Source organism: Phoca vitulina, unplaced genomic scaffold, assembly GCF_004348235.1.
Source record: "Phoca vitulina isolate PV1807 unplaced genomic scaffold, GSC_HSeal_1.0 scaffold9, whole genome shotgun sequence".
NCBI classification, from domain to species: Eukaryota; Metazoa; Chordata; class Mammalia; order Carnivora; family Phocidae; genus Phoca; species Phoca vitulina.
The window spans coordinates 29,980,054-29,993,178 of NW_022589712.1; the positions used below are offsets into that span (position 1 = coordinate 29,980,054).

At 41.4% G+C, this 13,125-nt stretch overlaps 1 protein-coding gene across 1 annotated transcript in view; it reads left to right on the forward strand.

Annotated features, from left to right (window-relative positions):
- SLC2A12 (solute carrier family 2 member 12) overlaps positions 1 to 13,125 on the forward strand; it is a 55,766-nt gene that overhangs the window by 15,497 nt on the left and 27,144 nt on the right. The window contains exon 2 of the mRNA XM_032407844.1: positions 2,604 to 3,935. Coding sequence (XP_032263735.1) covers positions 2,604 to 3,935 — 1,332 coding nt within the window. The remainder of the gene's footprint in view (positions 1 to 2,603; positions 3,936 to 13,125) is intronic.

Genomic DNA, 13,125 nt, shown 5'->3' on the forward strand with positions numbered 1-13,125 from the left:
AGAAGCTAATCAATATGTCAAACATAGATAAAATGAATAACGACAGAGATACGAAGTAATACAGTATTCTTATCCAAATGTAAGAATTTGACTTGATTCTCCTTGTGGTAGAGAAATATGTTGCTCTACCACATTTGGGGTGTGTGTGTGTGTGTATGTGTGTGTGAAATATGAGGATTTTAAGATCACAATGAGGGAAAATATGTGGAAGTTTAGGACATGAATGAACCTCTAAGAGAGTACTTTAAAGTCATTTTGCAAGTAAAAATTAAAGCAGTACATAATAAATGATAGATAATAGAGATATTACTAGAATGTTAAGTTTCTTGGGGGGCAACTATGTAACTACACGTGGTTTCTTTCAACGCTACAGATATGCCTCCCAGTACCTAGGAAAAAGTCTGCCATGTACTGGTACTAAATATTTGTTTTCTGATTAGCTAGATAAATTACTGATTTAATTTCAATTTAATCGTTTATGTCCACATGCTCATAAATTAATTTTATATTATCGTGGATTCTTGCATTTTTATTTGTTTCTCCATTTAAATATTCAGTCCTTTTTAGATTTATTTTTTGAAGTCACCTATGTCCCAGGATCCTGGAGATGTAAAATGCCTTGGATATTTCTGATGGGAAGAGATTCAGACCAACTTTATTTGACCTGCTTCTTTTCCTAGAGCTGAACAGCATTTTTTAACCCCCTGAAATGGCAGGGTTAAATGGCCCTCGCTCAGCCTGTGATAAATGTGTGCCCACACACATTTCTAGTCCATTTTATACACATCTCAGTTCTTTTCTTCTCCATCTCCCTTACTGTTGTCTCCTCTTCTAAATGTTGTCATTCCCTAGGTCCCAGTCCTATTCCTGCTTCTCCTGCTCCTCTGTTTATCTGCCTAAGTGATCTCACTCATTCCCATGATTTTAAATCCCAGATACATGCTGCTGACTCCCAAATACAAATCTCCAGCCTTGACTTAACTCCTAAGCTCCAAATCTGTATATTAGTCTGAATTGACATTTTTAACTGAAAGTCTTATAGATGAAACAATTAAAACATTTCAGTAAATCTAAAACAGAACTTCTGATTTCCACTCCTCCTTTTACCCCCAGTCATAACCAGTTCTCTTCTCAGTCTTCCTTCGGTCAGTATATTGCCTTGAACAATATATAGGCCTGTACACAGGGTATTGAACATTGTAAAATCACCCAACCAATCGCTCAAATCATGGGGCCCTCTTGGGTTCCGACCCACCTCTTTACCTTCTAACTCTAATTCATGAACAAGTGTAGTCATTTTTACCTCCAAATTCCCTTGGATCTGTCTACTTGTCTCAAGGTCTACTCTGAACATCCAAGTCTAAGCTACCATCATCTCTTGTTAACTCTAAGGCAACACACTCCTTTCTGTTATCAGTCTTGCTCCTGGAAGAACCAGTCTGCACCCAACAGGAAGAAACTTGGCATCAGTGCCCCCATACCATTCAGTGTGCATTGCCCCTTTATACTTGGAAAACCATAAAAAGTTATCACTGTGACTTGCAGGACCCTGTTTGAAGTGTCCCCTCTGTCCCTATACAAATTTAGTGGATCCTATTTACCTCTCCAAGCTGCTGTGCCCCACATATGATGTACTGGCTGCCCAACAGTTCCAAAAACATGCTTTCCTGTGTCACGCCTTACAAACTATTGTTTCCTGTGCCTGCAGTGCTCTTCCCTTGGTTAGTTTTTGTTTTGTTTTGTTTCTATTTTTGACAAGTTACAAACATATAATAAGCATCCACATACCTACTTCTGAAAATTAATGACTGCTAACATTTTGCTCTTTTCCCTCAGTTTTTAACATTAAAATAGTAAAACAGTACCAAGTTCCTTTTGTTCTTCTTCCCCCCAAGTTCCATTCCCTTGCCTCCTTACTCAGAGCAAGTAATGGATGTTGTTGGTTCCCTCCCCTGCATCCATTTCTTTCTTCCTTCTTTCTGGTACAATCTTAACTTTGAGACACACACACACACACACACACACACACACCCAGTACCCTCTTCTGTTTCAGCAAGGGCCAACTGTGGCCGGATGTGGCCAAGGAGACATGAGGGCAGGTTTCCTGGAGGCTGTGCTTCATTTTCTCCCATGTTACACAACTGAAGCCTCTAGCACTTCCTGAGGCTCCTATCCTCTCTACTCTGCCTCAAAGGTTTGCTTTTAGACGGCCTGCAGCAGGACCTGAGGAACCCGGCTGTCTGAATTTCTGATCCAACGCCAAAGCAGGAACGAAACAGTGTTCTTGTTTGTTCAGTCTTCATCATCTGTCATCTGCTTATCTTGCATAGCTGTCTGCTAGTAACTAAAAACATCAGCATCACAAATAGAAGGAAGTGACTTCCTAAATGTCTCCACCCCTCGCCTCCCAAAAATGAAAGAAAAGGATATTTCCTTTTATATCTAATCATTTTTTTGATATATTATTTTACTATATTTAAGTGTGTGGTTATACTCAGTGCTCTGAAAAACTTACTTATACAAGGTTAAGTCTCCATTCAGACATAAAGTTTTGAAAATAACAGCGCAGAACTGACCTCTCTGTCTCTTCTCTCTGCCTGTAGGTTGCGGCATGTTTACTCTCCTGTCATCTGTCACTGCTGCTGTCAGTGGCCTCCTGGTGGGTTATGAACTTGGGCTCATCTCTGGGGCCCTTCTTCAGATAAGAACCTTATTAGCCCTAACCTGCCATGAGCAGGAAATGGTTGTGAGCTCCCTCCTCATTGGCGCCTTGCTGGCCTCCCTCACTGGAGGGGTCCTGATTGACAGGTATGGAAGAAGGGCTGCCATCATCTTGTCATCCTGCCTCCTTGGACTCGGAAGCTTAGTCTTGATACTCAGTTTATCTTATGCGGTTCTCATAGTGGGCCGCATTGCTATAGGGGTTTCCATTTCACTCTCTTCAATTGCCACATGTGTTTACATCGCAGAGATTGCTCCACAACACAGAAGAGGTCTTCTTGTGTCCCTGAATGAGCTGATGATTGTCATCGGCATACTTTTCGCCTACATTTCAAATTATGCGTTTGCCAATGTTTCCCATGGCTGGAAATATATGTTTGGCCTTGTTATTCCCTTGGGAGTTTTGCAAGCAATTGCAATGTATTTTCTTCCTCCAAGTCCCCGGTTTCTGGTGATGAAAGGACACGAGGAAGCTGCTAGCAAGGTTCTCAGAAGGTTGAGAGCCATCTCGGATACAACGGAGGAACTCACTGGGATAAAATCTTCCCTGAAAGATGAATATCAGTATAGTTTTTGGGATCTGTTTCGATCAAAGGACAACATGAGGACTCGGATAATGATAGGCCTGACATTGGTATTTTTTGTGCAAGTCACCGGTCAGCCAAACATATTATTCTATGCATCAACTGTTTTGAAGTCTGTTGGCTTCCAAAGCAATGAGGCAGCTAGCCTCGCCTCCACGGGGGTTGGAGTTGTCAAGGTCATCAGCACCATCCCTGCCACTCTTCTTGTAGACCACGTTGGGAGCAAAACCTTCCTCTGTGTTGGCTCCTCTGTGATGGCAGCTTCATTGGTGACCATGGGCATCGTGAATCTCAACATCCCCATGAACTTCACCAATATCTGCAGAAGCCATAGCCCTATCAACCAGTCGTTGGATGAGTCTGTGTTTTATGGGCCAGGAAACCTATCAGCCAGTGATGACACTCTTAGAGAGCTCTTTAAGGGGATCACTACCCATAGCAGAAATTCCCTAATGCCCACAAAAAATGATGTGGATAAGAGAGGGGTGACGACCTTACCAAATGCTGGACTGAGCCAAGCTGAATACCAGATAGTCACAGACCCTGCGGACGTCCCAGCTTTCTTGAAATGGCTTTCCTTAGCCAGCTTGCTTGTTTATGTTGCTGCTTTTTCAATTGGTCTAGGACCAAGTAAGTATTTTATTTTTTATTCCTTCCTTCTTTGCCCTTATGAATGTTAACATATTGCTTTTGACCATCAGAGCATCTTATGGCTATGGTACCTTTTACATATAACTACTAGAAGTAAGATGGGGATAATACTGGCCACCTGATGTATCTACTAATGTGGAAAGTATGCTTGGCTCATACCTCCTTTGTGAAATGTGCGGGCCTGGTATTCAACAGAAGGATTAGTTTTCCATTATCTGTCACATGAGGATAATTTAACAGTGATTGATTGGGGATAAACCAGACCTTGAAAGATATGTATTGCCCAAGAGAACATATTGTTTTATGAAAGCAGTTTACTGGGATAACATTTTCTTCCATATCATTCCTGAGTTCTTCATAAATGGAAAAAATCCAAGCATTTAGATTTTCTTAAAGACACGCTAGTGGGGGCATTCAGTAATAATGAAGGACAGGAAATGGTGAGTTGGGAAAGAGGGTGGATTATTCCTTTAAGTACCCTTTGTTTTGGTAACCTCCCTGAGCACTTTACTCATTAAGCAGGAGAATGGGAGTCAAGTTACTCCCATTCAATACAATATAAACAATTTATAGGGAGATAGCTACACGGTTGTCTTATTTTGTATAGCTGGTCTACTGCAGTGATTAAGTTTAAACACTTATCTTGAGCAAACCCTCTAGAGTTTTCTAGAACAGGTTGTTTGTTGCAGTTCCTTGTCTTTCAGCCTCTCACCCAGTCTAAACCTCTCTTAGGGAAGTAAAGTGTAGTCTCTCTACCAGCCTCAACTCCTACACCTCTCTCTCATTCTCTCTCTCTCTCTCAAACCTGTCTCCCCTTCTCCCTTTCTTCCTTCCTCTCTCACACAAAGTCTTGTTTTTCTTGTTGTTGTTGTTTACAAGGATCAAGGACCAAACAAATGTGCTCAAATAAAAGGAAGTAGTGGAGCTTAGGAACACAAGAAGACATAGGTTATGTTGAAGGAGAAGGAATTTCATGGACAAATTTAGGTTTCTGGTGCCAGGAACTGACGGTGTTTCTAGAAAGAAAGTCCCTTTAGGGCTTTCTCTGGTGATCTACTGTTAAGTCATTAACTATTCATTCAGGTGATACATATCAAGTGGCTATTTTTTTTCAATAACAAATAACTATGCTAGATGTTGGGGAAACAGTAACGAACAAGACAGACACTGTCCCTGTCTTCAAGGAGATTATGCCTGAATTGACTGAGCTATATTCCCTGTGTCTGCTTCTTTCTGGTCAGCAACCAGCAGGTTTGGCCTGCTTAATCTCAGTTAATGAATAACTGGATTTGCACATGGCTGATATGGCCTATACTGCAGCTTTGTTTCCTCACCTTGCGTCTACTCCCACTTCTAAGTGAGATCAGTTTCTGGATATTGACTCTTTCAAATTCCAGAATGAGAGAAGGAATCTGACTGACTGCTCTTTGCTATGCAGAGTCATAAATGGTTGTTCAGGGACACCTCTAGGCACATAGTCCAAACTATGGATGACAAGATTGGCCCTTCCTCTGGCACTAGGAGTAGACAGATTTGCTTATAAGTGACTGAGCATGGGCGGATAGAGTAAATACTATAATACCATCAGCCTCTGATCTCTCTGACTTGTTTCTGAACCCTGGCCCTCCCTGTTAAGACTTAACAATGATAAATATTATTAATGAATAGTTTCCTAGAAATAGGTTTCTACTGTTATTTCAGGATTCAATCATCTTGGGTGTGTACCTGGGAGACATTTGTCTTAGTCAGTTTGGGTTGCTATAATAAATCGCCAAAGACCAGATGGCTTAGACAACAGAGATTTATTTCTCACAGGCTAGAGCCTGGCAAAGTCCAAAATCAAGGTGCTGGCAGACTTGGCTGTTGGTGAGGGCCTCCCTCCTGGTTTGTAGATGGCCACCACTTTCTTAGTGTCTCCTCACAGGGCAGAGGGATGGAGAGAGAGAGAGAACTAGGTAGTTTTATTATGTCTCTTCTCCTAAGGGCACTAATCCCATCATAGGACTCTACCTGATGACCTACCTCCAAATATCACATTGGTAATTAAGAATTCAACGTATGAATTGTAGGGAGGGCACAAACATGCAGTCCAGACAATACTTATGTCTTTACTCTGATACATAAAGCTAATGAAATTTGAGAAAGCATCTTATACTTTTATTTTTAGAAACTCTTTAAAGTCTACCAGAAAGACAAGATACAAGTGAACCTTCTTTTTATATTAATAAGTACAGTCAGTTTTACTCATGTGATAAACATCAGGTGGTATTGTCCTCATTGATTTCCTTTGCCAGCATCTTTTTTTTTCCTATAGATTCATCATAAAACTAAAAATATTTTTTACATCAATTTTTTGATCCAATCTTTTGAAATATCAATAATCAACTAAGAATCTCAGGAAAGTTTAGCAAAAAGAAAAGGATGCTTTCTTTGTTTTAAGTCAGAGAAACTTTCAGGTTAACAGAGATTACAACATGGCGCATATTATATCAGAGACGTTGATCCTAAACTTCCAGAACCCACCTATTCATGGTCAGAGTTTTCCCCAGCTCATACTACCCCTCTCTTTAGTTTTTGGGTGACTTTGAAAAATGCAGCAAATTCTCAGTCACTAGCATATCATTTGATACATTACTGTATTAGAGCAAGAATTTCCCTTTTCAGGAAACTTAGTTTGATTTTGGAAAAAATTATTGGGGGCGCTTGTTATTTGCTTTTTAGGATTCTTTAAATAGTATTTTATACTAATTCTTTTAAAATGTACTTTGGGCTTTAGATTTGACTAATAGTTATTGACACCTATTATGTCAAAGGAAGGCTTTACATACTTTGGAGTATTTCATTTTACCTTCACAACAAGCCTGTGAAGAGAGAGTATTCACCAAATTTTATAAATGGTGGCAGTTTATCTCAGGCTAAGTGACTTTCTCGAATAATTGAAAATACCTCTTGTCTTCTGAAACTCAGTGGTAATGCCTAGTCCAAGACAAGAATAGACAGTCCAGTGTTGGTCTTGTTAATAAATGTTAATTGCTTTAGTTCAGTCTGCCATGAAGATACGTTAGAAGTAAGAATGAATGGAAAGAGTGGATCACTGTCCATCACATAAGGCTATTAAATGGGCCACTCTGCATTTTATGCAAGATAGAGACAGTCTCTCTTTTTCTGAAGCTCTGCTTGGTAAGCAAGCATGTCCATTTATGAGACTGAGCTACAGGATAAGAGAGGGAGGATAATGATAAGTTTTGATGTGCCCTTACTTGAATAACTGAACTTGATTAAGATAATGTTTAATGTGTATTTGGTTAGAATTCAAGCTCAGCCATAACAAACACCAAAATAACAGTGGCTGAAATAAGGTAGGAGTTTGTTCCTCTCCCACTTAGCAACTGGGTAGTTCTGGGTGTTGTGGAGGCTTCCAGGGTCAGGTGCCAGAAGCCTATAGATGGTGTCTCCAAATCTCCCTGTAGCCAGTGCTTCAATATTGGTGCTCAGTTCATCATGATGACTATTTAAAAATACTAAGATGTATTTTAAAATTTCATCACCCTTTTCTGGTAGCTAATAGTCCCTTGAGAATAAGTGAAAGGCACAAATTACAGTCAATTAAAGGGAGGCTGGGTATAGAAAGGCCTGGATAATAAGGCAGTGTGAGCAATTCTTTTTTAATTCTTTTTTTTTTAAAGATTTTATTTATTATTTATTTGACAGACAGAGACACAGTGAGAGAGGGATCACAAGCAGGGGGAGTGGGAGATGGAGAAGCAGGCTTCCCACAGAGCAGGGAGCCCAATGGGGGGCTCGATCCCAGGACCCTGGGATCATGACCTGAGCCGAAGGCAGACACTTAACAACTGAGCCACCCAGGTGCCCGGCAGTGTGAAAAATTCTATCAGGGAAGCAGAACCACTGTGAGGAATAGGGGACAAGGAATTTCTTGCAAGGGTTGCACCCCACATAGCTGTGGAAGACACTGAGAAAGCAAAGGTCTGGAAGGGGACGGTGAGAGGAAAAGGAGAAAGTCACTCATCAGGGCCATGACAAAGGGAAGCTGGTGAAGAAGCCTGTGGAAGCCTGTTGCCTCCACATCTGGCTGTCGTCAGAGTCAGCCCTGCAGGTCAGCAGGGCCGGGGGAAGACAAGCCGGACTCCAAGCCAGGACAAACTGGAATCTGTGAGAAGCGACTGGAGCCCGTATCTGTCTCTCACCACATGGACTCTGATGACACTGGCCACTTTCAGAAAAACAGGTGTCCTTCTCCGTAGAGCCCTGTGTGCCTGGTCTAGTAGTAGGAGAGGCTGAAGGAGGGAACCTGTGCACTGGCTGTTCCCCCAGACCAGCAAGGAGAGGCAGCAGGTCACAGCAACGTGACAAGCTGCAGGGATGTCTAGGACCCAGCACAGGGCTGATGTGTCACTTTGGCCTTCCAAGTCTCCTGCAAATTTATCTTCCAGCCAGCCCTCCCTGAAAAGGACACAGAGGAGGGGACTCTGGGAAACGTAGTTCCAGCTCAGCTAACTGGACACAGTATAGAACCGCCAGAGTAATAAACTCTGGACTCAGTAAGAATAGATGTGAATATGGAAAAAAAATATTCCGGAAGGTCAAGGGCCCTGAATTCTCTCTTCAAATGCTATGATAGGTATTTATTTCTTTTAATTAAAATTTTAATTGTTAAAGTGTATGACTAGCTTCCATTCCATCAATTTCTGAAAAGAGATGAGGTCATTAAATTAATGTCTCTTGGCTTTTGTTTCTTTAGCTATAAAACCGAAAAACACTCTTCTGCTAATGCACTGTAAAAGCCTCCACATTTATTTTCTTAGGGGCATTCATGATCTCCCTTGAGCTGATGACTCTCACTTAGTTCTAGTTCTACCGTGTCACACGGCTTCTAGTTCCTTTTCTCCTAATGAGTACTGGATTTTTCCACTTTTATGCTTTACTATCAGCCCAATGCAAGAAGCCCAAATGCTGAATTCTTTTCTCCGTTATGCCAGGGGAATGTCCCATGCTGTCATTCAGTCTGATGCTCTGGGGCCTTTTCTCAATCCAGTCAATGACCAAATGCTCTTGCATTCCCCCTCACAAATGGCTCCTGTATTTATCTTTTCCTTCCTGTTTCTGCCATCCTAGTCTACCCCTTATGAACTCATGCCTAGATTCCTGGAAGACCCTTCCCATGCCCACCCTTCCTCTGTGGGAGGGCACGTTTATTACCATGTTCCTCATGTCAGCATGGCTCACGAATCTTCCATGGCTTCCTACTTTCTACCAAATCAGAGAAGTCAAATATCTTTCAAGATGAAATGAAGATGAGAAATGATCTAGCCTAACATATTCCTTTTATAGAAAAGAAAGAAGTCCAAGAGAATGAGGTCACACAGATTTAGGACTAGAACCCCAGGCATCTGGAGCCTCATTCCATTCTCTTTCTACTACTATCTGACCCATCTCTGAGGGAAAGATGGTGTGATTTTCAAGGCCCACCATCATCTTACTCAGCTCTGTCTGGGTGCCTGCACGACTCTGGGGGCACCGTTTACCTTGTAGTTAGTGGTGTTGCGCTTCTTGGCCACCATTCATACACAAGTACATATAGACTCCTCGTGGACTGCATAGTGAGGGACACCCCCTGCCGACGTGCAGTCCTCTCTGTGCCCCTTTATCTCCACTGCTCCACACCCCAGTCAAGGTCAAGAGACACAGGCCCTGGTGGGCCTTCTCCTTCTCCTCTACTCTACCCGAATCCCTCCTATCTTTAAAGCTTAGTGAAAGTCTTAATCTCCTTTATGAATTCACCCTGTTTCTTAGAGGTCTTTATTTGTATGAACTATGAAATATTTCTAGTGTAGAGTAGTTCAGGTCTGGGTAATAAAGAGCCTGAATGTAAAATCAGAAAAGCTGGGTTCTTCCAATTCCAGCTCTTCTGCCTACTGGCTGTGTGATCTTTAAGTTATCTATCGTCTCTGAATCTGTTTCTCATCTATGAATTGTTCATAATAACGCTTGTTCGATCTCACAAGGTATAGGGAGTGTCCCATGAGCTGATGCGCAGGTGAGTGTTTGGGATGCTGTTGCATATGGTGGGAGTGGAAGTCACGGGGGTGTAATAACACGACTTAGTCCTTAACGATGAAGTATATTGCTTCTGTATGTTTGTTTTGGTTTACCAAACATACTTATTAGAATAAGCTCTTTGAGGGAAGAAATGGCATCTCATATTTTCTTCCTTCTCTCCCTCCAAGTGAACATTGTATAAGTCTGTTTGAAAACCATGAAGGAATACATTAGTGTTTCTAAGAGGGAGGTTGGGGAAGAAGGAGTTTAAAAATGAGATACAAATATAAGAAAGATCTCGAAGTGTGTTTTTTATGTGTGTCAAGCTGTCCAGGGCAGGCTGAGCACCACGTCAGCTGGAAATGCTAGGCTACCACAGACACTGCTGTCCCTGCTAGTCACCATTGTGAGGCTTTTTGCAGAACAAACTTCACTTGCCCATAGTCCCAAAAATCTCTTTGTGGTTTTGCCTATAATATAAGATGTAGGGAGGTTAGGAGTGCTCAGAAATAGGGCTTTTCTTTGTTAAGTCGTGAAGCGTTATTTCAGACTCAGAGTATCTAAAAGTAGCTCCGGATTTGTCTTGGACACCTCTGCTTTTTCCTTCTGCATGGAGAACAAGGTTCCTTTTTCTAATGAGATGGAGAATCTCATGGTTGAAGGAGGTTTGGGTATGGGAAAAAGAAATGACCCGTCATCTCATGGTTTCTCCAACTTATAATTGCAGTTCCCAGGACTGAGCTGGGTTACATGTAGGTAACAAGGTATGGGTTCAATTTTTTTTAGAAAAGGGAAAGCATGGACTTTGAAGTAGGGCAGCGCCCAGAGTCAAACCTCAACTCTGCCACTTGCCAGCTGTGCAAACTTAGGGAAGTTAGTTAACTTCTCTGTGCCTTATCTTTTATCACTTAGAAATGTGGATACAATTAATAGTTATCTCATAGCATTGTGAGGAGTAAGTCAGCTCATAATAAAGTCCTTAAAAACTGGCCCTGAGAAGTGCCATATAAGCACATGTTGAGTAAAATAAACAAGCCTGAAGAGCTGGGTATTCACACACAAGACTGGGAGGCATGCAGTCTGACAGAATCCCGAATCTTCCCCTCTAAAGATAACAAGCAGTTATTTCACACCCGTGGTTTGGGGCTGTTGATTCTCCTAGAGTTTTTAGAAGGGATCTGGTCATTGTCCTTGTTTTTCTTGCCAAGAGTCAGTTGTTTATGTCTGTATTGATGTTGTAGTTTTTCTTTGGTAAAGAAAACACATCCTGGGAATTCCAATTCAATCACCAAAATTGTGTTCTAGAGCATTGGTATAAACTGCACAAAGCAGTTAGAGTTTAAAGAAGGTTTTTATTAGAAGCAAGGTTTTCATATCAGATCTTGAATGCATTGTAAAATTTATTAACCTGATGTGATTTTTGCCCAGGTATTTCATTTAGAGAGTTTATTGCTTGTAACAGATGCAAATCCTTTGCAAAAACGGTGGTATAAAGGGAAAAGTACTTGCTTTTCTAAAGTAAAATTGAAAGCAAGACTAAAACCATTTTTATTAAACCTTCTTAAATACGGGTTGGCTTAGAACAACATTCCTTAATTGTATTAGATCACAACATAGTTTCTCCAGCCAAAAAAAAGTGTTTCTATTTTTAGGTTAAAGCATATGCCCTACATCATTTTACTTTCTGGTCCTCTGTTTTCCTAATTGTAAAATAATAAGGTTGCCCTAGAACCTAAATTCAGGAGGGACCATGAATTTGGTTGGTACAAAGTAATCTCACGTATTTTATTTCATGCGTTCAAAAAGTTATTCAAAGGAATCTATAGTCTTCACCAGCTTGCTGAAGGGTCCATGGCCTGAAGGGTTTAGGAGCCTCTGCCCTCCATTTTTCAGTAACTAATACAAAAACTCCTCCATCAAATGAAATCAAGATATAGACTCCATTGCTTTTATTAGAGACCTTTATTAAACATTTAACTTTCCATACCTCATTTTTCACTTTAAAATATGTTCAAAATCTTAATCTTACCCTCCACTGCATTTCTGGGGTGCTCCTGATCATCACTTAGCTCCTTTTAATAGCTGAATATTTGTCCATCATGGTTCAAACTTCAGGGTAGAATCAAAGATTCCTGACATTGTGAGGACATGGAGCCACATGAAGATTTCTCTTCTACTCATGCTTCAAAAGTAAAGCACAGGGGAACCCAAACCCAAGGCATGCAATTACTCTCTTATGAATTCATCTGAGGTGATATTTATATAGAAACCCAGCCCTCCTTAAGTTAGCCACCAAAACGTAGAAAAATGTGTGTGGCTATTCTTTTCACAATAATTAGGACTTTTCAAAATCCAAACATTCCTATGTTCATTAATTAATCAACTTCCTCTTCCATCTCATGACTAGTATCTCTTCAGGAAAGCAGATGGAAGGAATTTGTCCAACGTCACATGTTAAGTTCAGTAATGAGACTGTGACAGTTATTCTTTAACTACCTTTGTATTCACTCATTCAAGCAGAACCTCACACTGCAGGCTGAGTGACAGGTGCCACCAAATCATCTCCCCTGAGCTCTTCTACCAAATAGGCAGGCGTTCCAGCAAGAAAGCAACTTGGGGTGACCAAGAGGAGAGGGAAGGGGGAGAAAGCGGTGGGGATTCATCCATTCACTCACGTATGCAGAGTGTGTGTGTGTGTGTGTGTGTGTGTATATTGCTCACCCAGTGCTCAGTGTGGCGATTCGGGGATGGGTGAGCAAGGTCTACAACTTGCCTTCATGGAGCCAGTGGTGGGAACAGGCAAGAAGCAAGAACATGAATACATGTACAATAGTGTCAGGAGGAGAGAAGTGTTCAAATCTAGATGGAGGTAAGAGTGGTAAAGAAACAATGGGAAAGATAAATGAAGGAGCACGTGTGGAGGAGGTCGAATGGTCACAGAAGGCCTTTCTTGGGTCACAGCTTGTATGAAGAAAGCAGAGTGAAGATCTGGGAGTAGGGATGATGGCAGGTGAAGTGGCCTTGAGGGGACACGAACTTGAAGGCACAGTAAGAAAACCTGTTGAGGCCATGGCATAGAGTGCTTGAATTCTGACCAGGCTTTGGTATC